Genomic DNA, 21603 nt, shown 5'->3' on the forward strand with positions numbered 1-21603 from the left:
TCCCTGGTCAAGCCAAGCGCGGATATTTCTAAAGATATAATGCTGTTATTCCTCTGCAAAGTCTTATCATGGCTGGGACTAAGGTTTGTTAAGTTAGGTTAAACTCGGCCCAGCATGTGAATCAAAGTGAATAATCATTTTCAAACTTTTGTTTTTGCCTTCAATTACAATAAAACCCTTTCAATGTAAGTTTCATCAAAATATATGAATAGTTCCGTGAGTTGTCGAGATTTGGCGAAAACTACTGAATATTTATTCTAAGCGTTTGAGCAACAAGCGGATAAGAATAAACACAAAAAAAGAAATAAGTGACGACATTTTGAAATAAAAAGTATCATGTAGTTGTAAGCATATTCCTCCTGCACTTTTTGCGCAGGTATGTTAGTAGCGAGACTTCAGGATCAGCTTCTGCTTCCGTAATCTGTAATTAGAAGATACGAAATAAATCTTTAGAACTATTGCATGTGAAATGCTTCAGTTTCAATTTGGTAACGTACACCAGGCTGCTGACACCAAATTGTGATATTAATCAAAACTATCTATTGTAACAAAAGTATAAATAAATGGTTGCAGAAAGCATTTACCCGTTTTCCATTCACGTAAAATTCGAGCAGGTCGCTCGGCGCAGCAGACAGACCATTACTTTGCTCCTGTTCTTTAGATATGACGATTCCAAGTACAATTTCTTTCTATTAAATTTCCTTCTCATCAGACCAGAATCATCACCTTCTAATCTGTCACCGGTTTGGGGTATATTCGAGCTTTATTACTTGTCAATGCAGAGAAGTCGGGAAAAGTTACCAGAAAACCAGGTACCTAACTCCATAACACTGCAAAATTTAGAGATTTGGTTGTAAACACAACCACATTACGTGACTTTGCTGCGGTGTCTCTCGCCCTGCAGAAGCATAAGCACACATTGTAGAAAAACGTTTTGATGGAAGAACTCGACCCACAACAAGTTAATGTTGTGATTGTAAACAAAAGTCACATACCAAAGTTTCGTAATGTTCTGATGGCGTAAATCAGTGGAAACTCATCAAAGGCATCGATACAATTGCATTTCTGATACACTTTGCACAAACCAGCGAGTTGAAACACATTGGAAATATTGAAACTGCAAAGTCACGTTGCCCACATTTCTCATGTGCAGCAATTCAGTAAGTTGCTGACATTTTCAACAGTTGTTTGAAAGGGGTTTGCATTTAAATCAATATTCGCAATTAATTTGACCGTAAAGATTTTGCCTTTGAATACTGTAGAGTCTTTTTACATAGCAGAGCATCTTCACACGAAAGATGCAGCAATTGAATCTTAGGACACAATACACAGCAGCAATCTGTAGGCCCTAGGAAAGTATTGATACGACAAAAAGCAAATGATACCATAATCAAAATACATTTTCCATTTCTTGGTAGGTTTATGTTCGTTCTCGTGCGAAGATATAAGAAAAACAAGCGCGTCACATCAAGCAGAAAACCATCTTATATTCAGTTCCAAGCAAACGCATTGAACCGGATATCTCCGTCTATTTGAAACAAACTCGTGAAATATAACGTATTTTTAACCAACCATCTTTCGTCCACATTGCAGTGTCCGCATAAACTACATGATGTAAGTCAATAAAAACAACGAAACAAAACATCGAAAAGTTGTTTCCAGGCCACAATGATTTTGATGAAACTTTAGCCGGAAGCGTAATAGGTTGTCGACCAAGAATGTATCAGACTGTACGAACTGTACATTGCTCGTTCGTGCTATTACCTATATTGTTCTTCGACGAATGAAAGAGCAAGCAACGAAAAGTTTGCACATGCCGCCTCACTAAAACTACACCTGAGCGCTGCACTGTCCTACTAAAATAGTGCTTTGTCAACACAATTCCACCGCTTTTTGTTTCAGTTTACGATCCAAACGAAACTGTTATTTTCAGTTCCTATTTGCAAATAAAGTGGCGGATTCAGCTTGGTTGATATGCCAGTGAACATAATGACGGAAATTATAAGGCACCAAGTAGATGGTGTCTGCGCAGTGGGGCGATCCTGCCTGGCTTAACACTTCTGTGTAAACTACAATACGTAACAACCACAATAACATAGGATAATCCCGTTCAGTACGATAGACATATTTATAGGAATTATGATGTGATACGAACTAAATCAGCGTTCCTCAACCTGAGGAGTCGCTTAGGTTATCATTAAACTCTTATGCAAATAATCATTTTGTCATGAAACTAAATAGTTTAAATGGTTTTGCTGTGATCAGTTTGTAGTTAAGTCGTAGCAATCGACGGAAAACAATGGAACTGAAAGAACTAAGCCAAACTTTTTGAATGTTTTGCAATTTGTTTCGAGCAATGATGAGCTTGGCATACAAAGGTAAATGTTGACCTTACAGTTACAAAGTCTACCTTTATTTCATCACATGTCACTTTTTAAATTAATGGTTTCAAATACAGTAGTGCTAATTCTTCTGCAAAAGAGATGAACAAGGGGTCCGCAGTTCTCATGAGGACTGTCTAATTTAACAAAGCTTAAACAAGCGTCACAGTTTCCATGTTTCAACCAGGCGACTGTTTGGTTATTTAATTTAATAAGCGAGCAACCAAATGGGACGTCGCCATGGTCTGTAGTCTCGATTTTTTGTGCGCAAAATAACCTAATAGTGTCCATGCAAAACGTCAGCAATTTGCCTTAAAGTGTATATAACAAGGTCACAACAACCTTGCATCAACATTTCTAACAAAGTCGGCTACGACCATGGTCGGGTTTTCGTTTACATGTACAATCCACATTATCCGGGCGCTTTACAATGAGTAGGTTCCTTGACAGTTTACTTACTGCAAAATTCAAATAAAACATTTGTCATTTTATAAGATTACCTGTGACAATATCGGCTAAATAGCCGACAAGACTTCTGCTTAGTGTTGACTATACAGCCATTATTAAACTAAATAAATCATTTATAAGGAACAGAGCCAATAACATTTTAGCCAATAACAATTGCAAGTTTATTTAAATTGTGGTGAAATGTTAATTTATTTACATGAAAATGGTAAATTTACTTAATATTAGACGCAATAGCAAAAAAAAAAGCCACACAAAACTATCGTACTAAAATTTATCGGTTTGTAAAAATAAGAAAAACAATTTCACCAGGTTAATTCCGAATTAATATACGTTCCGATGATGTTGGTCGGTAATAACGTTAACACGGCACGTTTTGGTCTATCTATGGCAACTCCAGGGGATGTTGATCGTAATGGTTACGATGACGTCATTGTGGGTGCCCCGGGAGAAACACTGACGTCTTCAGGAAGTGGAGCTGTGTACGTTTACTATTCCAGCGCCCAAGGCTTGTCCAATTCATATAAACAGGTTTGAGACGTGAAAGAACCTTGAAACTGCCTTCCGCAATAAACACCGCAAGTGAGTCCACTTCACAGCGAAAGTGTTTCAGCGTGTTTTAGCAACAACACAATAAAATACCCACGAGGCCAAAACAGTAATGTATGCCTGAATGAGAGTTTTGTGAAACCGCAATATTTTCGAAAATCCGTTTGTTAAACTAATGCATTACGGCCTAACGACATCGGCGTATTTTATACAGAGAATCGAAGGAAGCTCTGTTGCGCCATCATTGGTCAACTTTGGATATTCTTTGGGAATCGGACCAAGCCAAGGAATAGACAACAACCACTATCCTGACTTGTGGATGGGGGCTGCTTCCAGCGATACTGTAGTAATACTACGTGCAAGACGGGTGATAGACGTTTCATGCAAAGTACGGGTACATCGCCCGGTCATTGACGTAACCACGTGCATAAATGACACCACCACGCCTTGTGCGGCGTTTCAAACTTGTCTAAACGCAAGTACTAGGGACCACAGCTCCTTTGATGGTTTCGGCAAGTACTATTTTGTTAGTTGGTTGGCAGAACATCACTCCGAGTAAACAACGGGATGTTTTTGTGCAGATATGGTTACAACTCTTACCCTCGACAGTCTTTCTAACAACATCGATGGATCAAGAATAGTGTTGATAGGTAACGCCAGTATTTCCGCGCGCCAATTTGTTACCTCGACTGAGACATGCAGAAACTACAGCGTCCGCATCAATGTAAGTTAAAGAGGCAGATCACTATGGGTACATTAGGAAAAGGTTTGACAATTAAGATCTACTTAACATTTCCCTCCCATGGGAAAACAACATATATTACTCAAAAACTGCAGTAAACAGTCACAGTAATTTTGATCACAATAAAAATAAATATTAATTTATTTATTACGTAAATATGTGATTAAGTGCCAACAGTAAATTCTCCTTCTCTTTAAAACAAACAGGCACCCGAGTTTTTACGGATCGGCGGCTTAACTACACCAATCAGGGTGACCTACAGCTACGATTTTTCACCCCAGCACAAAGCACAAGTTATGTCCCCCGTGACAGACACCCTAGGAAAGAATTTCGCGTACGCTGATTGGACGATTTACAACGGTTGTCATGGAAACAACTCCACGTGCAATGGAGATCTTGCTTTAAAAGTTTCCTACTCGTAAGCTGTTTGTTTTACTTTTCTGAATGACCGCAAAAAGGCAACAGAAACCAAATGATGTTTTCAGGATTCCACAAAGCACCCAAGCGTACGTAATCAAGAGTAGTGAAAACGTATTTTCATTGGCCGTTACCATTAGTAACCACGGACCTGATCCCGCTTTCTCCGTTAGGCTTGAAATTACATCTCTATCGATTGGAGTCAGTCAGGTTAGCAAAATCTTTGGCTGTAATATGTCTAGAGCTAATAAAAATTTTTGTGGGGTTTGCAAGACTATTAAAAACTGTTTATTCGCAATAATTAACAGATTGTCAAACTCTGAATATTGACTGTTCGTTTAAACTCACAAGAATAGCCACTTAACGAGTTTCGACGATTCAAATAAAGTTAACGACACTATTATTTTAAACAAGGCATGTTGTTTTTTGTTTAGATTCTTTCCACTTGTGCGGATATTTTTCCGAGTGAAAGTGGAAACAGAAAGACGGTGATCGTTTTAAAATCACTCATCTCGCTTCTGCCCAGTGGGGATCAGGTAACTTTTGTCTGATATTATTCCTACTTTTGAAACTAGAAAAGCACGGACTGTGGGTAAATTTTGCAAAACAAAATTGTATTGGTATTATTCTTAAAATACTTCGCATAAGTATTTCGCAAAAACAGTTAGTGAAGTTTAATGACAAAAATTTAAATATGTACGATTCCGAACAGTGCAAGGACGAATTTCTTTACGCTCTTCAATCGCTCACGAGGAGGGCTACGGTTGACAAGCTGGCGATTCATGGAAAACTCTTGTCAGGGTAAACTGCAACACATTTTTATTAACTTTTCCTCAGTCCAACAATAAAGCACAGCGCAACATGTTGTAACAAGATGGTTTTGCGTAATTTCCGTATCAATGATTACATAGGTTATTGCTATCAATATTTTTAACCGGTGGGAAAATGGCAAGTTAAATGTGGGTTTGAAAATGTATTCCAGATATGAAAAACATACGGATATGAACAAATTTAACAACGATTTTAACTACGAAAGAAGTATTAAATACGATGTTAACCTTGCTGTAACCAGGTTAGTAGGTTTTTATTTTAACATTGTTCATTTTTTTTTGGTTATCATTAAGGAATTACCAAATTTCTCAGAGTAAATCAACAATAACTTTTATTAGCATTTTACCATTAAAAATAAAAAAAATGTAACACAATCATGTAATGTGGAGTTTTGCAGACAATGTCGAAAAAACGATATTTTTTTCAGTCAAAGCCCGAGCTACACTGTCTTTTTCCAATCAAACCAATTAACTTCACGAAACTCAATTCAATCAATCATGGATCCGGTGTTCCCTACACCAATCATACATACGTTTCAGGTTCGTAAGAGTACAAGAAAATACAACATATCTACAAGTGACATAATTTTATTATTTTGATCCACGCTGATGCAGATCTACAACAAGGGATCGCAACTGCTTTCATCGGGTGGTCTTACATTCCAGTGGACCGACATGACTTTAGATGGCTTTCAACTTCTCTACCTGTACCACTTCACGTGTTTGGTATGTTGATGTCGTTGAGTCATGTCAGTACAAAGGCATATTTCCTCTGCTCTAACTTCTCTTTTATTGCAAGCCCGCAGCGAAATGCGTTTGCAACCTGAATACAGCGGTCAACAAGTTGGGTATTCCCCTGACCAACGACACGAGGTTCAGTCACCAGCTTCGCTTTCCTCCAATTGATGCCAGACCGATCCCACTCAAACCGGTAATATGTTGAGCACGAAAACATTATGCTTGTTCGTGTTTCGTTCAACTTGCAAGAAACGTTACAAACCTCCTGAAAGCAATGTTACAAGACAGCAGTAGTTTGTTTTTATGTCAACAGAACTGCACCAATGTTAAATGCCAAACAATACTGTGTCACGTGACTGATCTTACTGCATTTACGTCCGTGGTTGTAGAAGCTCGCTTCGTCCTCTGGGCGCCTTCATTTACCGGGGTGAGAACTGAAATGCCACAAAATAATATACAAACATTTTTTGTTTCGTTCTTGGTGTTCTTTTTGCAGAACAACGTGGAAAGTTCGCCGACTTCTAGCGTAATGCTAAACATTTCGTCATCACCGGTTTATCCTATGAAGAATTACGTTGCCCTGGTACAAAGCCCTGTTAACTTTCCTTGTTGGTGTCAAAAACACTGCAACATAGATGTGACATAGCTCTGTTAGGCACTTCGCTTATTTTTGTTAGAAATTTAAATGTGGTCAATTCCAGCTAAATGTTATTGAATGTGTGACGCCAGGCTTCGACCACAATAAAAGCAAACAAGTCACCAGATGCTCTACCACAGTCGAGGGATACCTCGGATATTTTGGCGATTCTCGGTGCAATTCTCGGGGGAGTAGCCTTACTGTCAATAGTAGTGTTGGTGTGTTGGAAGGTGAGTTAATGAAATTTTGAATTAAATTTAATAAATAAATTATATGTACAAGTGTCACACACAATTAGCTAATCATTGTAAGTAATCTTATATTTAACTTCTCTCGGCAAATACAAGATAAAGGTGGCTTGAAAATATATATATATGCTGTTGCTTAGATTGGATTCTTCAACAGCAAGTATAAAGATAAGCTTGTGGAGGCACAACAAGTTGATGAGACACCAACTATAGTAGAAGATATTGAAGAGGAAAAAAACAAAGATTAGGAAAAAAATAATTTCAAAAAACTGGATTATTGCTGATAAATATTACTTGTATTTGGAGAATAAATTTTGGTGACACGCGAAGACAGGCTACTTTAAGAATGAAATTATTGGAAATCAAAGCAACTTTATGCAAAATAAGCCTTGGTTTTTGAAATGTAAAAAACGCAGCCCAAAATAATATAGAAGCCCAGGTCACGAAAAAAGCCTTATCAAGCGAAGTCATATTCGTCTTTTAATTATAATCATTAACATACTTACTATAGGAAAAATGCAGTGAAAAACTTTACGTAATTTTATCGTACAAAAAAACGTTACAAAAAAACACAAAAGTTTTTAATGCATTCGCATGATATGGCAGGATCGTACCATTGCACAGGTCCTCACTTGGAGGTCAAGGTTATTCGGTTTGTGGATGCAAGTGTTGTACTTCTCGAAACAACGCTTACATCCACGTCCACAAGACGCTGCGCTAATGGCTAACCACGAGTCTGTTTCAGCACTACGGTTTACCCCACTTTGCATTACTTGTTTGAAACTTCCAATATTTAAAAACACCAACAGCACGAAAAAGTGTCTCGAATCCTGCATTATAAAAAAATCAACGTGTGATGACTAGTACTTTTAATTGACATCAATGTTTTAACCTCTTCATCTGCTTCTACTCGTCTCTCTGTCTGGTCCGCCCATTCCCCTCGTGTTTGTTTGAGGCGATTGTTTTGAACTACTTTACGACGTCCTTCTTCGTTCTCGATCAATCCCTCATTAATCGAGACGGAGTATTCTACTTGCCCGTGATCCAAGCACCTGTCATGATCGAGACAATGGATATACTCTTGATGCATCCTACGCCTTCGCAATTACAAAGGGGCTCCACTGCAACAAAGTGTTCCTCAGACGAGTATGCGATATTACCGGAGGTCAGTATCGGTATCAGGCGAGCATCGTGCGAGTCTGCAAGCAACCTCACCGGATGGTCGGATAAAAATGACTGGAACAGTGGCTTCACAAGTTACAGTTATGGTTCCGGTGGCGGTGGCGGAAAAATCATGTTTTCTTGTAACTCTTGATTCAAACCAAATTTACTCCTGATTCAAACCTGAATTCCATCAATTTTATGCTATAATTGACCAAATTAGAATATAGTGACGTCATCATAACAACCTCTCCGGACATGACAACGGTTTTTCGTAAATAACTTTTACCCAGTGCGTGTACACACCCTGTCTGCAGTTTTGCAATTATATGGCTTTTTTGTCAATCATCACAACATACATCTCAACTAAACTATCAGTTTACTTGTAAGGTCGCCATTTAATCTACGTTTATTTCAACCAACTTATCTGAGTGCAAGAAACTTCAATAAAAACATGCATTCACGGACAACCACAAGCCTGTTCCAGCACAACCCTTTTAAAAATCTCTTGTTCATGTCAGCCCAGTTTTTCTCCTTTCTCCTGCCAGTCATTGGCCCTACCCGTGTCACGTGAGAGGAAAGGAGCTAGCGCTGCGATATAAAATCAACGTGCGGTGACTGGTGCGTTCGAGACACTTGGTAAATAAAAATCAACACAAAATATTTGACTAAGCAGGTGGAAGGTGAAATAACAATAGCTGAAAATAAACGTGGCGTAAAAGAATACGTGATACAATGAAAGTGATAAACTTGGGAAAAAACGCCAACAAGTCATCGCAAGTTCTTTTGCGCTATATTTTCATTGAAATAATACACAGTCTCCCGTACAAGAAATACATCACTTTCTAATTAACCACATACAAACGTATATCTTTCATTTGGGATCAGGGTAATTTTGGAAATCGTGATTCAATTATGCGAATCACACACGTTTGTTGGTGTAGTCGCACGTGGTGTAGTGGTTTCCAGATATTGCCGATGACCCAACATAACATATCTACTGCTTCCCAAAACCAATGTAACATGCTGTCGGTTCCTGTAACACATCGCCTCATCGTAAATCTTTGTATTCAATACAAAAAGTCTCTTCTGGCAACAATATTTATATATAACTTATCAGCATCCTTCAACATTAAAATGCCTGGCAGCATCATTAGTAATAAACTTGAGCATTATAGAATACCTTTACGTAGTAAAAAATATACAAACGGTATACCAACATACGTGTCCTACTTGAATATCATTGACAGTGTAGCAGAATCACAAGGCGTTTGAGAAAAAAACTCCAAAGGCTCAAAGCTGCTACAGGCCTATTGACGGGAGAACCAACATTACAACCTTTTCAAAGACAAGTTTCCACCATAAAGCAACGCGTAAATGGATTGGTCGTGCAGTGGAAGAAGAAAACAGAAAGTATAAGATATGAATGCCACTTACCTGACAACTACCCTATTCTAAACAGAGGCAAGTGACGTCAACCGAACCTTATTGTTGTGCACGTTAGGTTTAATTTTCTCAGCCGATGTATCTACTCCAGTTGGTTTAACATCAAAGTAAAACCACTTACCTTTAATATGTACTGCTCAGGAGTGAGTATGTAGACGATGCCTGACAGCGTGGTGGTTACATTTGGCAATATGGGAATCATTGAGTAGGAAATCACACTATATTCAATAGCACCAATAATATTTCGAATCTTTTGAATTCATCCCGACATACATAAATATATGGAGACCCTACATCGATTTTGGCGTTGCAACCGTCAACTTGTCTGTGCTTTTGAGGTTTTATACTAAACGCAAGCTATAACAACAAGGTAAGATGCTAGGACATGCATAGGAAAAAATCTTAATTGGCATCACTTACATGTGACCACAGCAAGGTTTTTTCCAACAGCAGAAGAAATACAACAACTTTCATCTTTTCATCTAATCCTGTGACACAACGTTTGAATTTTAGCCAAGCTATTTTGATCAGGGAAGACAAATTTATATTAAGATGCTAAACCATTCACACGAAACAATCAACAACTTCATAAACAGGATCTTCGGCATTAAATCCTCGGAAGCCGTTGCAGTTCTCTTTGCTCTCGCGTTGTCATTGTTGATAGAAACTAGAGAGCTTTTAAGTACCTTTTCTGATCGTCATCCTGAAACCGCATGTGAAAATTTGCTTTTCATAAACAAGGTTCGGTTACAATAACGGTCATTCGCACCTCTCACAAGTTTTCTTATCTAGCTACTTGCAATTACTATAATTAGCCTTTGGTAAAAGCTTCCGGAAAGAGTTCTCTTGCTTTGTGTGAATGTCTTTCCTAAAACAACACAAATTTGCTTAAATCACTGATAAAACTGAAATGAATTGAAATAATGTGTATTTTGCTCCCCAAAAAACAACTGGACAGATGAACGATTCACAAATGAAACAAAATCACAAGGACACGGATAAAACCATAAAGCCACATTTCGTGGACACAGTGTAAGGTACAGCTAATTTACTCTAACGCTTAACAAAGCTACCTATCGTAGACACAGCCTAAGTAATAGCTATTTTATTTCAAAGCTACCTATCGTGGACACAACGCAAGGTATGGCTAATTGAATGTAACGCTAAAAAAAGCTACCTATCGTGGACACAGCCTAAGGTGTAGCTATATTATTCTAAAGCCATCTATTGTGGACACAGCCTAAGGTGTAGCTATTTTATTGTAAAGCCACCTATCGTGGACACATTGCAAGGTATAGCTAATGTACTCTAACGCTCAAAGAAAAATATGAAGCGATGTGGGGGTCAATTACCGTTAATAAACGTTAACATGAAATTTAATTAGCCATTGGGTTTTGAACCTTCCCAACCAATATATTTTTGATAACTGTGTGTTTTAAATGATATATAGCCAGCCAGTAAACTTTTTCACGTCTATGCAACTTCTAAATTATAATTTGATACTTCACTGACACCTTGCAGTCTGGCTGTGGTTATTTTGCTAACGATTGCGTCACTGTAAGCTAAAGGAACATAAGCGCGTGGTAATAGTTGTGTAAACAGAGGGGATTGATGTGGGATAAAGTTTTCCTTCGCACGACGTCTCACGGTTGACTGATATAACGGAAGTCAGTGATTAACGTGACGTGCGTGCGTTATTTACACACTTTAAGTGTGTGGGAGTAATAAAAAACATTTTAATATTGTAACATGCCTTCTTAACACAGAGTTTTAGTTCTTGTTGGTCATTAGTGGAATTTTATGTTGTTGGTTCCCCAGATTTAGTCATCACTCTCGTTGCTGTTGGTGATCATGCTTTGGTTGAAGTAGTCACTCTTTCAGTTATTGGAGATTCAGTGATAGTCGTTATATATTTTGTTGTTGGAGTTCCAGTTGTAGATATTACACCTATTTTGTTGGAATTTCAGTTGTTAGAGCTTTTTGTTGCGGTCGTTTTGTTGTTGGAGCTACAGTTGTAGTCGTTGCTGCTGTTGTGAATTGAGATTTAGATGCAGTCATAACCTTTAATGCTGTTGAAACTTTAGTTGTTTACAGTAGTCATTTTGAATGTAGTTGTTACCCCACTTGTTGTCAGTGATTAGTTTGTCGTTGCTTTTGTTGTCGGTTGTGTTGGAGGCTTAACTTTTAGCATTCTTTGTTGTTTGATTTCTCTACCATCGTTGTTTCATCAGGATTTGTAATTGTAAATAAATTGTGGAATGTGGAACATCCTGTAGTTGTCAAGAATGTTATTGTTTTTTACTTTGGGCCACTGGTTTATTGGTAGTTTATTGCAATCGTTTGTGTAGCAATGTCCAATATTTAAGTTCTTAAGAACATTTTATGTCTGTCGAAACTAACATCAAGATATATCCATATATCGCTACGTATAAATGCTACGACTTCGCTACGACTTTTGGTAGCTGTGTGTTTTGAATGATATGTAGTTTTTCACGTTTATACATCTTCTAAATTATAATTTGATAATTCATTGACACCTCGCAGTCTGGCTGTGGTTAATTTTGCTAACGGTTACGTCACTGTAAGCTAAAGGAACACAAGCGCGTGGTAATCGTAGTGCAAAAATAATAGAATTGCCTGAGTGTAAAGCTTTGCTTCGCTCGACGTCTCACGGTTAACTGACATAACGGAAGTCAGTGTTAACGTGACATGCGACCGTTATTTACGCACTTAAAGTGTATGGGAGTAACAACAACTTTTTTAATATTGTAACATGCCTTCTTGACGCAGAGTTTTAGTTCTTGTTGGTCATTGGTGGAATTTTATGTTGTTGGTTCCCCAGATTTAGTCATTACTCTCGTTGCTGTTGGTGATCTAGCTTTGGTTGAAGTAGTCACTCTTTCAGTTATTGGAGCTTTAGTAATAGTCATTAGTTTTTGCTGTTGTTGTTCTTATTTGTAGTTGTTACCCCAGTTGTTGTCAGTGGTTCGTTTGTCGTCGCTTTTGTTATTGGTAGGGTTGGAGGCTTAACTTTTATCATTCTTTGTTGTTTGATTTGTCTACAATCGTTGTTTCACCAGAATTTGTAGTTGTAAATAATTTGTGGTGTGTGGAACAACCTGTAGTTGTCAAGAATGTTATTGTTTTTTGCTTTGGGCCACTGGTTTATGTGTAGTTTATTGCAATCGTTTGTGTAGCAATGTCCGATATTCAATTTCTTGAGAACATGTAATGTCTGTCAAAACTAACATCAAGAGTAATCGATATATCACTACGCATATCAAAACAACTGTTGTTTAAGTGGTGCAAATACACATAATTTACTTTTAATAGGGCATTATTTTATACAACTGCTGCGTGCAGACAATTTCCTTCAGTGAACGTTTCCAGCTATATTTAGGTTTGTTGAAGATAGTGTTTAACCTACTGTATATGGGACGTCTTCGAGATTTCTGCCAATACTTCTTCTTGGGTTTTGGTGCAGGTTTGTGTTTGTCACGCATTCAAACTCTTTACCAGCAAACCGGATTAGAAAGTTAAAATACAGTGAGAAGTCTTTTTCACAGGCTTTGCGCAATGCTCTCAAATCCAACACATTCTTGTGACGTCATGAGGAAACACGTTATTAGAGTTTGCGGGCGACTGCGGTACGACCAAACGTACCGAATGAGACATACTTTGTATCCACTGTTTGTGCCGTGCATTTAAATACAGAAAATGACTCATTTTTGCTTTCCAAACCGCGAGGTGGAAACGCGGCATTAAATTGACATTTAACACAATGTTAAGTTTACCCACCGGAAAAGTTATTTTGTAGTAAATGATACAGGGAAACAAATTGGCTGTATGGGCATTTGGAGATTCCATTGCGGAACACAAACAGAAAAAAAGTTATTTGGTTCGTTTTTTACAATTTTTGTCAATCACTTTTGCTAAAGGTCGCATTTCGTGGCATGCAGTTTGAATTTGATCGTTTTATATCGATAATGTTGGAAATATTCCTTGCAAGCCTGCAACAGAGAATCCGTTTTGGTCGTCTTAGAAATTCGACCTATGTATATGGATGTTAATATTACAAACATGTGACGAGTTAAAGATTATCCGCTAGGATCAGTAATTATTTGCACTTCGTCGTTTAACTGTGCAAATGTTAGTTTTTTTGGTGGTTCTTGTTTCGTTAGTGTTCAATGATAGGCTGTTCAACTATCTGGAAGGTCGCCAATTCGTTGAAAAAAGAATCTTAAATTTCAAGTAGAAAAAACCTTTTGAGTTAATTTTACACCTAACGATATTGTGTTTACAGGTTAGTAAAGAAAATACATGAACGAACTAATTGAGTTTTGCAGATAAAATTGCCACAAAAACATGATCCCTATTTACCAAAGTTCTCCAAGTCCAGCCGAAATTCATGACCCGCCACCCTCAGTAAATCCCGAACGGACTCCCAATTACGTAAGTTCTCCAAGTACTGCCGAAATTAATCAACCACCAAGACCAGCAAACCCTAGAAGGATTCCCAACTACGAAAGTCTTCCAAGTCCTGACGAAGATTTTGTACCGCTATCCCAGGAAAACCCCGAAAGGATGCCCATGAGCGAACGTTTTTCAAGCTCTGCTGAAATTAATGAACCGCCAAGACCAGCAAGGCCGCGAATGCCTCCCAAGTATAAAAGACCTCCGATTCCTGACGAATATGATATACCGCTATCCCAGGAAAACCCCGAAAGGATACCCATGAACGAACGTTTTTCAAGCTCTGCTGAAATTAATGAACCGCCAAGACCAGCAAGGCCGCGAATGCCTCCCAAGTTTCGAAGATCTCCGATTCCTGACGAATATGATATACCGCTATCCCAGGAAAACCCCGAAAGGATACCCATGAACGAACGTTTTTCAAGCTCTGCTGAAATTAATGAACCGCCAAGACCAGCAAGACCGCGAATGCCTCCCAAGTACGAAAGACCTCCGATTCCTGACGAATATGATATACCGCTATCCCAGGAAAGTCCCGAATGGATACCCATAAACGAACGTTTTTCAAGCTCTGCTAAAATTAATGAACCGCCAAGACCAGCAAGACCGCGAATGCCTCCCAAGTATGACAGTCCTCCGATTCCTGACGAATATGATATACCGCTATCCCAGGAAAGCCCCGAAAGGATACCCATGAACGAACGTTTTTCAAGCTCTGCTGAAATTAATGAACCGCCAAGACCAGCAAGGCCGCGAATGCCTCCCAAGGATAAAAGACCTCCGATTCCTGGCGAATATGATGTACCGCTATCCCAGGAAAACCCCGAAAGGATACCCATGAACGAACGTTTTTCAAGCTCTGCGGAAATTAATGAACCGCCAAGACCAGCAAGACCGCGAATGCCTCCCAAGTACGAAAGACCTCCGATTCCTGACGAATATGATATACCGCTATCCCAGGAAAGTCCCGAATGGATACCCATGAACAAACGTTTTTCAAGCTCTGCTGAAATTAATGAACCACCAAGACCAGCAAGACCGCGAATGCCTCCCAAGTACGAAAGACCTCCGATTCCTGACGAATATGATATACCGCTATCCCAGGAAAGTCCCGAATGGATACCCATGAACGAACGTTCTTCAAGCTTTGTGGAAATTTATGAACCACCAAGACCAGCAGGACCGCGAATGTTTCCTAAATATGAACGTTCTTCAAGCTTTGTGGAAATTTATCAACCACCATCCCCAGTACACCCTAGAAGGACCACCAAGTACGAAAGTTCTCCAAATCCAGCCGAAATACCAGGAATACCAGGTACGTGCATTTCAGGTTTGTTTGTTTGTTTGATTAATTGGAAAATCACCATCACAAAAACATAGGATTGGGAAATAGAGCATGCGTGCTTAATGCTTTGACCTAAACCACTTAACTGCGTTTACTCTGTTTTTAATGACGACGGAATTCGATCCCAGAATATTTTGCCTTTACTGTGTGCTTTCCTTTACACTGGGAGTCAACGATATTTTTGTGAATGTACAGCTTCTAGTGAGAACGAGGATCAAGACGATGAAACAACTAGAAAGGAAAAGTAAGTGACAACATTATTCCACAACATAGCTTTTTAATTTGCAAGAGTTTGCATCTTCAGGATAAACAAACAATACATTGCGGATGTGAAAGCAGATCGCTTAAAGGTTGAAACCACTACGCGAGGAGAAATCAGTGTTAGTTATCTATTGCCTGGAAGGAATCTAATTCCCGATGTAATTCCCGATGTAAATTACACTGATCAAGAAGGACGGACAGCCCTAAGAATTGCCATCAACAACCGATCAGTCAAAGCTTGCAAACTTCTTCTGAAAATGGAGGTTTGAATTGGTCATAAGTTACATACACAGATCACACATACAGACACACACAATTTATGTAGAATTGCTGCGCCATAACACTTTTAACGTCTCTCCAAAAGCGCAGTTTTATCAACAAAAAAACAAACACAAAAGTACAAAGGTGCAATGAATATTTTTGTCTCAAAAAATAGGTAAATTTGGAGTGGTCCCTTTTGCATGCCGTCAAGCAAGATTTCGTGGAAGGCGTTGAATTAATTCTAGAATCTGAATACAAACGCGGTATTCAAACTCCCACACTTCCATCGAGCGATTATTACTTTCCTGGATTCGGTCCGGTTGTCCTTGCTGCACATTGTAACAAGTATTACATTCTGAAACTATTAATCGAGCATGGATATAAACTGGAGGTAGGAGCTGCGTGCCATACAGTCTACACAATACATTATTTTATAAGCTTACATGAGTTGCGACATCGCGAAACCGAATTCTGTTTCAAGATTGTTTCTAACCTTTCTTTCATAAAAAAAAACATTACAAATTACATATATTATTTGACACAGGAAAAATGCACATATGACGGGGTTTTCTGGGAGTCAGCAAATGATAGGAAAATAATGTGCCAAGCAAAATCAAGCCCAGCCTATACTACAGTACTTGCTGAGGTAACATAAAGTAATTGAAAAGAAAGCATTATATAAAGTTATGGTACACTTTGTTGGCGATATAATACCGTACATACGTTTACTGTTTTTGCTGGATTTATAGAAGTTTGGTATTGATCCATTCCAACATTCCATGGATTTGATAACAACAATACGAGAAAATGCCAAAATGGAACCAGCACACAGTCAGTTTTACGTCGAGTTAGAACGTGAAGTTGAAAGTTATATGTGCGCTCTTTTAGATGAGGTAATCTGCAATTAAGGTCCGTTTAAAAAAAAAACATAAAACCGATGCTTGCACAGATTCGCTCGTCTGATGGTCTGCTCTGCCTTTTTCAATGTGAGGTCGCAAACCTGGACACATCAAAACCCATACAGCGATTGGGAAGAGTTGTCAAAGAGTTCGACGATATTGAAATTCGCCAGGATGGAAGTAAAAATGATAATGCGAAATCACGTAAAAAGATGCAAATTATTGACCGTTCGGTCGACATGCGGTTATTAAATTTCGTAACTCATAGCAACACACAGGTTTGTAATCAATTCCATCCTAGGTCTATTTACTTTCAATGTAATTGCAAATGTTTTTTCCAGCAATGCATCGATTACATGAACTACAAGGGGGCAAGGTACATGCATCAAGGAAATATGATAAAATGGATTTTAATCAACTTTTTCATCGGATTGCTTTTTCCTTTTCTATCACTGTTTTATTTGACTGTCCCAAATATTTGGATTGGAAGTAAGCAGTTCCCATTCTACTCCCGATGTGAACAAATAAATTTAGTAATACACGATTCTTTTGAAAACTATTACAGAACTAATAAAACAACCTGCAGTGGCATTTGCTTGTCACCTTATGTCGGATTTATACTTTGTTGTTTTGGTGGTCATCAACGTTGCAACACGATCTGTTGAAAACGATTATCTGGGTATGCCGAGGAAACTGCACATTCTTCCAAATTGCCGCTTTTACGATTAGTTTAAAGGTGGTTAATACTTTTAGGATCTCCTCCTACACCAGTTCAATGGTTGATGCTCTTGTGGATAATCGGAAAATGGAGTCAAGAATTCGCTGAATTAAAAATCCACGGCCCTTCCAAATACTTCTCGGACTGGTGGAATATAAATGATATCACACAACTTACATTGCTAAGCACCAGCGCCATATTGAGGTAAGTTGCTTTGATTTTACCCACCAAGAAGCAAGCGCAACGACTGAAGAGCAATGACAAACCATTGCATTTAATTCAAGATATAAACCAGTGACATAATTACTGGTACACAGCCATTTAATGCTATACAATTTTTTTCAACGTAAACAACCGTGCTAAGAAATTGCAGGCGTTATTTAGGTCGCCTGAACTTCATTAACAAATGTTGAAAAATATTAGATGGCTCTCACAAAAATACAATTAAAAATATTTATCTTTCATGACTCTCCTAAACCGAAAAGGTTCCCTACCACTGCTATACAGCATAACTGTGCATTTTCGGTTTTGTACCGAGATTCCTTTGCGAAAATCGGTGTTGGTTTTTTGACACCGTTGATTACGAATACAATTTATTCCCTTCTTTGAACGCATAAGGCGTGTAATTCAGCAAGTTGCACACCTTTTAGTTATTTATTTGACTGTCCAAAATAATCTTTAAATCCTTTCATTTTGAACAGGGCAGTGGATTTTTTTCAACACAACAATAATATAATCAAAACACCGAGATACAAATGGAAACCAAACGAACTTATACTTATTTCAGAAGCTCTGCTTTCTTGGGCTTATATCTTTGTGTGTCTCCGTGTTTTTAATTCGATCAGAACAATTCGTAGACTTGGCCCCCTACAATTGTCATTAGCCAGAATGGTAACCAATATCCTCGAATTCCTTTTCATATTCGCACTTGTCGTGGTTGCTTTTGCTCTAAGTCTCAGTGAGTTGTATTGGTATTATGGCACAAATCCTGGCAGACAACTGCTTTGTGTTGCAAATAATTCTACTGCTTCGAATTGTAACAACAGTGTTCTGTTTACTGATATCGGCAGCTCACTACGGTCCCTGTATTGGACAATTTTTGGGTACCTTGACCTGTCTCTTATATCGCTTTCTGGTAAACACTTTGTAACTGAAGGGTTCGCTTGGTCGCTTGTGACTGTATATCACGTTGTTGTTCTCATTGTTTTGATCAACATGTTGATTGCCATGATGTCGCGAAGTTACGAACAGACGAGCGCCAACGCTGAAGTGGAATGGAAACTTCACCGGACGGCAGTTTGGCTTCGATTTATTCGGAGGGAAAACGTTCTTCCTCCACCAATGAACATTATTCCGAACGTTCGTCAACTGGTCAAATGGATCAGGGGAAAGTACCTTAAAACCAAGAGAGCACAAGTAAACAACAATGCAAATGAAGCTCACCAAGGATCGAGAAAATACGTCATCAAGGTTATTCTGGAAAGATATAAATACAACAAAGGACTTGCAAAATAGGTGAATGTTTATTTCACCAACATTCGCTCAACGTGACAGCGCAAAGTTTATCATAAATATTCGCCAAGCATGTTTTGAAATTTTACCAGCATTATGATGAACAGCATTTTAGCTTTGGCCTTTTTATTCAGAATATTTAACTCCAGATACTTTGCACCCATGTTTTGAAATGTTTTCAAATTAATGTTTATTTTGCTGAAATTTTGCTGGTGTGTTTGATTCGTGACCGCCATGTGTGACATTTAAGCTTATATGTTAAATATCCTTATATTGTACTGAGAAAACTATTATCGCATTTACTTTTGTTTTTTTGGTCATTGCAAGCAGTAATATTTAACTTTACCATTATTTGTTGGTCTGTTGGATGCTTTTGCGCAGTTGTGTATTTATGATGTCATGACTGTTGGTGGGCTATGTCTAGATGTATTGGTTAACCGTCAATAAACCTCATCCCTGTATGTCCACATTTCAATAGGATTGTTTTTAAAATTAGTTATGTAAAGGACACATACATCAGATCGAAAAACGGACTGAGATTTTTACCTGAACAACGTGAGGTTTGCAGGGACCGGGTTTGCATAGAGAACACACTCGCCGTTTATCTGACTCCTAAGACTATTAAAAACATCTGCCGAGAACTGCCTTTACGAACTTTTAATTAGCGCAAAAACAAACGACAACACATACCTTAAATAACTACGCGGAAGCACTCAATGCAGCATTCTCCCCACGATTTTTCTTACAGTGTGCGCGTAACTTGGGCCTCTTCGCTCAGTGAGTTCTCTATATCCGTTCTTTATATTCTTTCTCCATCTCTCTTTTAGCTTAAAGGCCATGGCTATATTAAAATATCATCGAAATGAGAAAAAATGCTAATATGGACGGATTATTAAAAAACGTCGTTGTGACATTAAAACCCAAAGCCGATTTACACATATTTCAGAGATTAACCCATATGTCGGATAGAGCGAAGTGATTAATTCAAAATACCATATGCGCACGCACGTACGTGAAGTAATCAAAATTTACAATTTAACACAAAATGACATTTAATTTTAAAGTTTTGCTGCAGGTTCGAATCAAAGTGTTGCAAAAAAAACAAACGTTACACTGTAACAATTTGGAACAAGAATGTTTCGGTTTTTGCAGTTCGATTGAAAGTGACTCTTTAATACGCCGCTGGATGGCACTAACAGTCGCCATGGTTACCTGTATACAAAACAAATAGGGGGTTTGTTTGTGGCGGGTGATTGGCAGCATTGGTCAAGCGCCCGACCCATATACCAAGAAAAAAAACCTGATCGGGATTCGTGCCCAGGATATCCTGAGTTCAAATCCCGGTGCGGTCAAAAAAAAAAAAAAAAAAAAAAAAAAAAAAAAAAAAAAAAAAATAGGGGGTTTGTAAACCCAAAGGGGTCACTTGAATCAAAACCGACTTGGTGTCATGAATTGCAAACCTTCTTCCAAACAAGTTTCATCGTTTAAAAGTACATCGTTTTTTATGGATGTATTTGTGTTTATTCAAACGGCAACACATCTACTGACTATAAATGGATTTCGCAATTAACGTATCAAACCTTATTGCGGTTCTGGAAGGCGTGTATTAGTCAGGATGTTGTTGAGTTTGATTGACAACTTCATCAGGCGTTTGCTCACAATTGTGTCGGGCACTTGTGTCTTTGAGGTAATTTGTACATCACACCAAAAACGTATGTGAACTTAGCAGCGGCAACGACAGTTGAAATGCAAGTGTTAATGTTATTGCATTTTTTTACTTACTAACCATAACTTAATTGTTTCTTTGTTTTCAATATATTAATGGTAAATCCATCGTAATGCGAAGCGCTCTCGGCAAGATTCCACTTGAAACCTTAAAAAAATCACTCTCTCCGTTCTCCATAAGATTTAAATTTCGGCTAACAGTCTTCCTCCTCAACTGTAACATGAGTGACAACTTTTTCCATGCTTCCTTCCACGCATTCATGTACTTCCATCATCATAAGGTTAGTCGCAATATGATTGACAGGTATGAAAGCTATTACTTTTTTGACACGCGACATCCCACAACGGTCAGCAACTTCTGCAAAAAACTGTTCACGTGCGCACAGCTGTACATCAAAAGTAACTCTTTGAGTTTAATATGATAGGCATATAGTTTAATTATTTGTTAATGAGCTGCTACTAGGTAAGCAGGTGTTTTAAGCGAAAGATTGTTGTATTTATCCATATTAATTAACATTGCAGCAACACGGAGCAAACGGTGAGTTTTTTTATATTTAGTCTGTATTGCGAGCCCGTTATTTTTGGATATACCTTTAGTATATTTTACCATTTTTTTGAATTGGTTTAAAAAGTGTTTAAGTGAAAAAAATGTGCTAACAGCTGAAAAAATACAAAAAGAAACGAGTTGAATAAATTTCCCAGCTCACTTAGTGGGGATTTTGTTAAACAGTGCTTGCAAATTTGTTTGACTGTGTGATGCAGAAACCGGTGGTTGGTTGACAAGGTTTAAGGCGA

General features: G+C 38.2%; 2 protein-coding genes across 2 annotated transcripts; both read left to right on the forward strand.

Annotated features, from left to right (window-relative positions):
• The first annotated feature begins 3233 nt into the window (after positions 1-3233).
• Positions 3234-7255, forward strand: LOC145895727 (integrin alpha-8-like). The gene is made up of 15 exons (XM_082984512.1): positions 3234-3377; positions 3610-3907; positions 3977-4119; positions 4419-4555; positions 4623-4764; positions 4989-5090; positions 5219-5355; positions 5537-5626; positions 5813-5924; positions 6000-6110; positions 6184-6315; positions 6436-6549; positions 6619-6705; positions 6852-6989; positions 7148-7255. Exons 1-15 carry the CDS (start codon positions 3234-3236, stop codon positions 7253-7255), a joined length of 1995 nt encoding a protein of 664 aa, XP_082840638.1.
• A 6724-nt stretch (positions 7256-13979) lies between these two features.
• On the forward strand, positions 13980-19086 carry LOC145895728 (short transient receptor potential channel 6-like). The gene is made up of 11 exons (XM_082984513.1): positions 13980-15402; positions 15628-15676; positions 15737-15956; positions 16130-16345; positions 16499-16600; positions 16704-16847; positions 16904-17131; positions 17195-17342; positions 17419-17532; positions 17607-17775; positions 18273-19086. Exons 1-11 carry the CDS (start codon positions 13980-13982, stop codon positions 19084-19086), a joined length of 3627 nt encoding a protein of 1208 aa, XP_082840639.1.
• Positions 19087-21603: the final 2517 nt, after the last annotated feature.

Source organism: Ascidia mentula, chromosome 3 (assembly GCF_947561715.1).
Source record: "Ascidia mentula chromosome 3, kaAscMent1.1, whole genome shotgun sequence".
In the NCBI taxonomy this organism is placed as follows: Eukaryota; Metazoa; Chordata; class Ascidiacea; order Phlebobranchia; family Ascidiidae; genus Ascidia; species Ascidia mentula.

What these genes read in the sequence shown, in the direction of transcription:
- LOC145895727 (XM_082984512.1), top strand. Translation starts at nt 3,234, where the DNA reads ATGGCAACTCCAGGGGATGTTGATCGTAATGGTTACGATGACGTCATT. An exon ending in CAGCTCCTTTGATGGTTTCG is followed by an intron (nt 3,908 to 3,976) that starts GCAAGTACTATT and finishes GTTTTTGTGCAG; the next exon opens with ATATGGTTACAACTCTTACC. An exon ending in TAGTGTTGGTGTGTTGGAAG is followed by an intron (nt 6,990 to 7,147) that starts GTGAGTTAATGA and finishes GCTGTTGCTTAG; the next exon opens with ATTGGATTCTTCAACAGCAA.
- LOC145895728 (XM_082984513.1), top strand. Translation starts at nt 13,980, where the DNA reads ATGATCCCTATTTACCAAAGTTCTCCAAGTCCAGCCGAAATTCATGAC. An exon ending in GAAACAACTAGAAAGGAAAA is followed by an intron (nt 15,677 to 15,736) that starts GTAAGTGACAAC and finishes TTGCATCTTCAG; the next exon opens with GATAAACAAACAATACATTG. An exon ending in AGCATGGATATAAACTGGAG is followed by an intron (nt 16,346 to 16,498) that starts GTAGGAGCTGCG and finishes TATTTGACACAG; the next exon opens with GAAAAATGCACATATGACGG.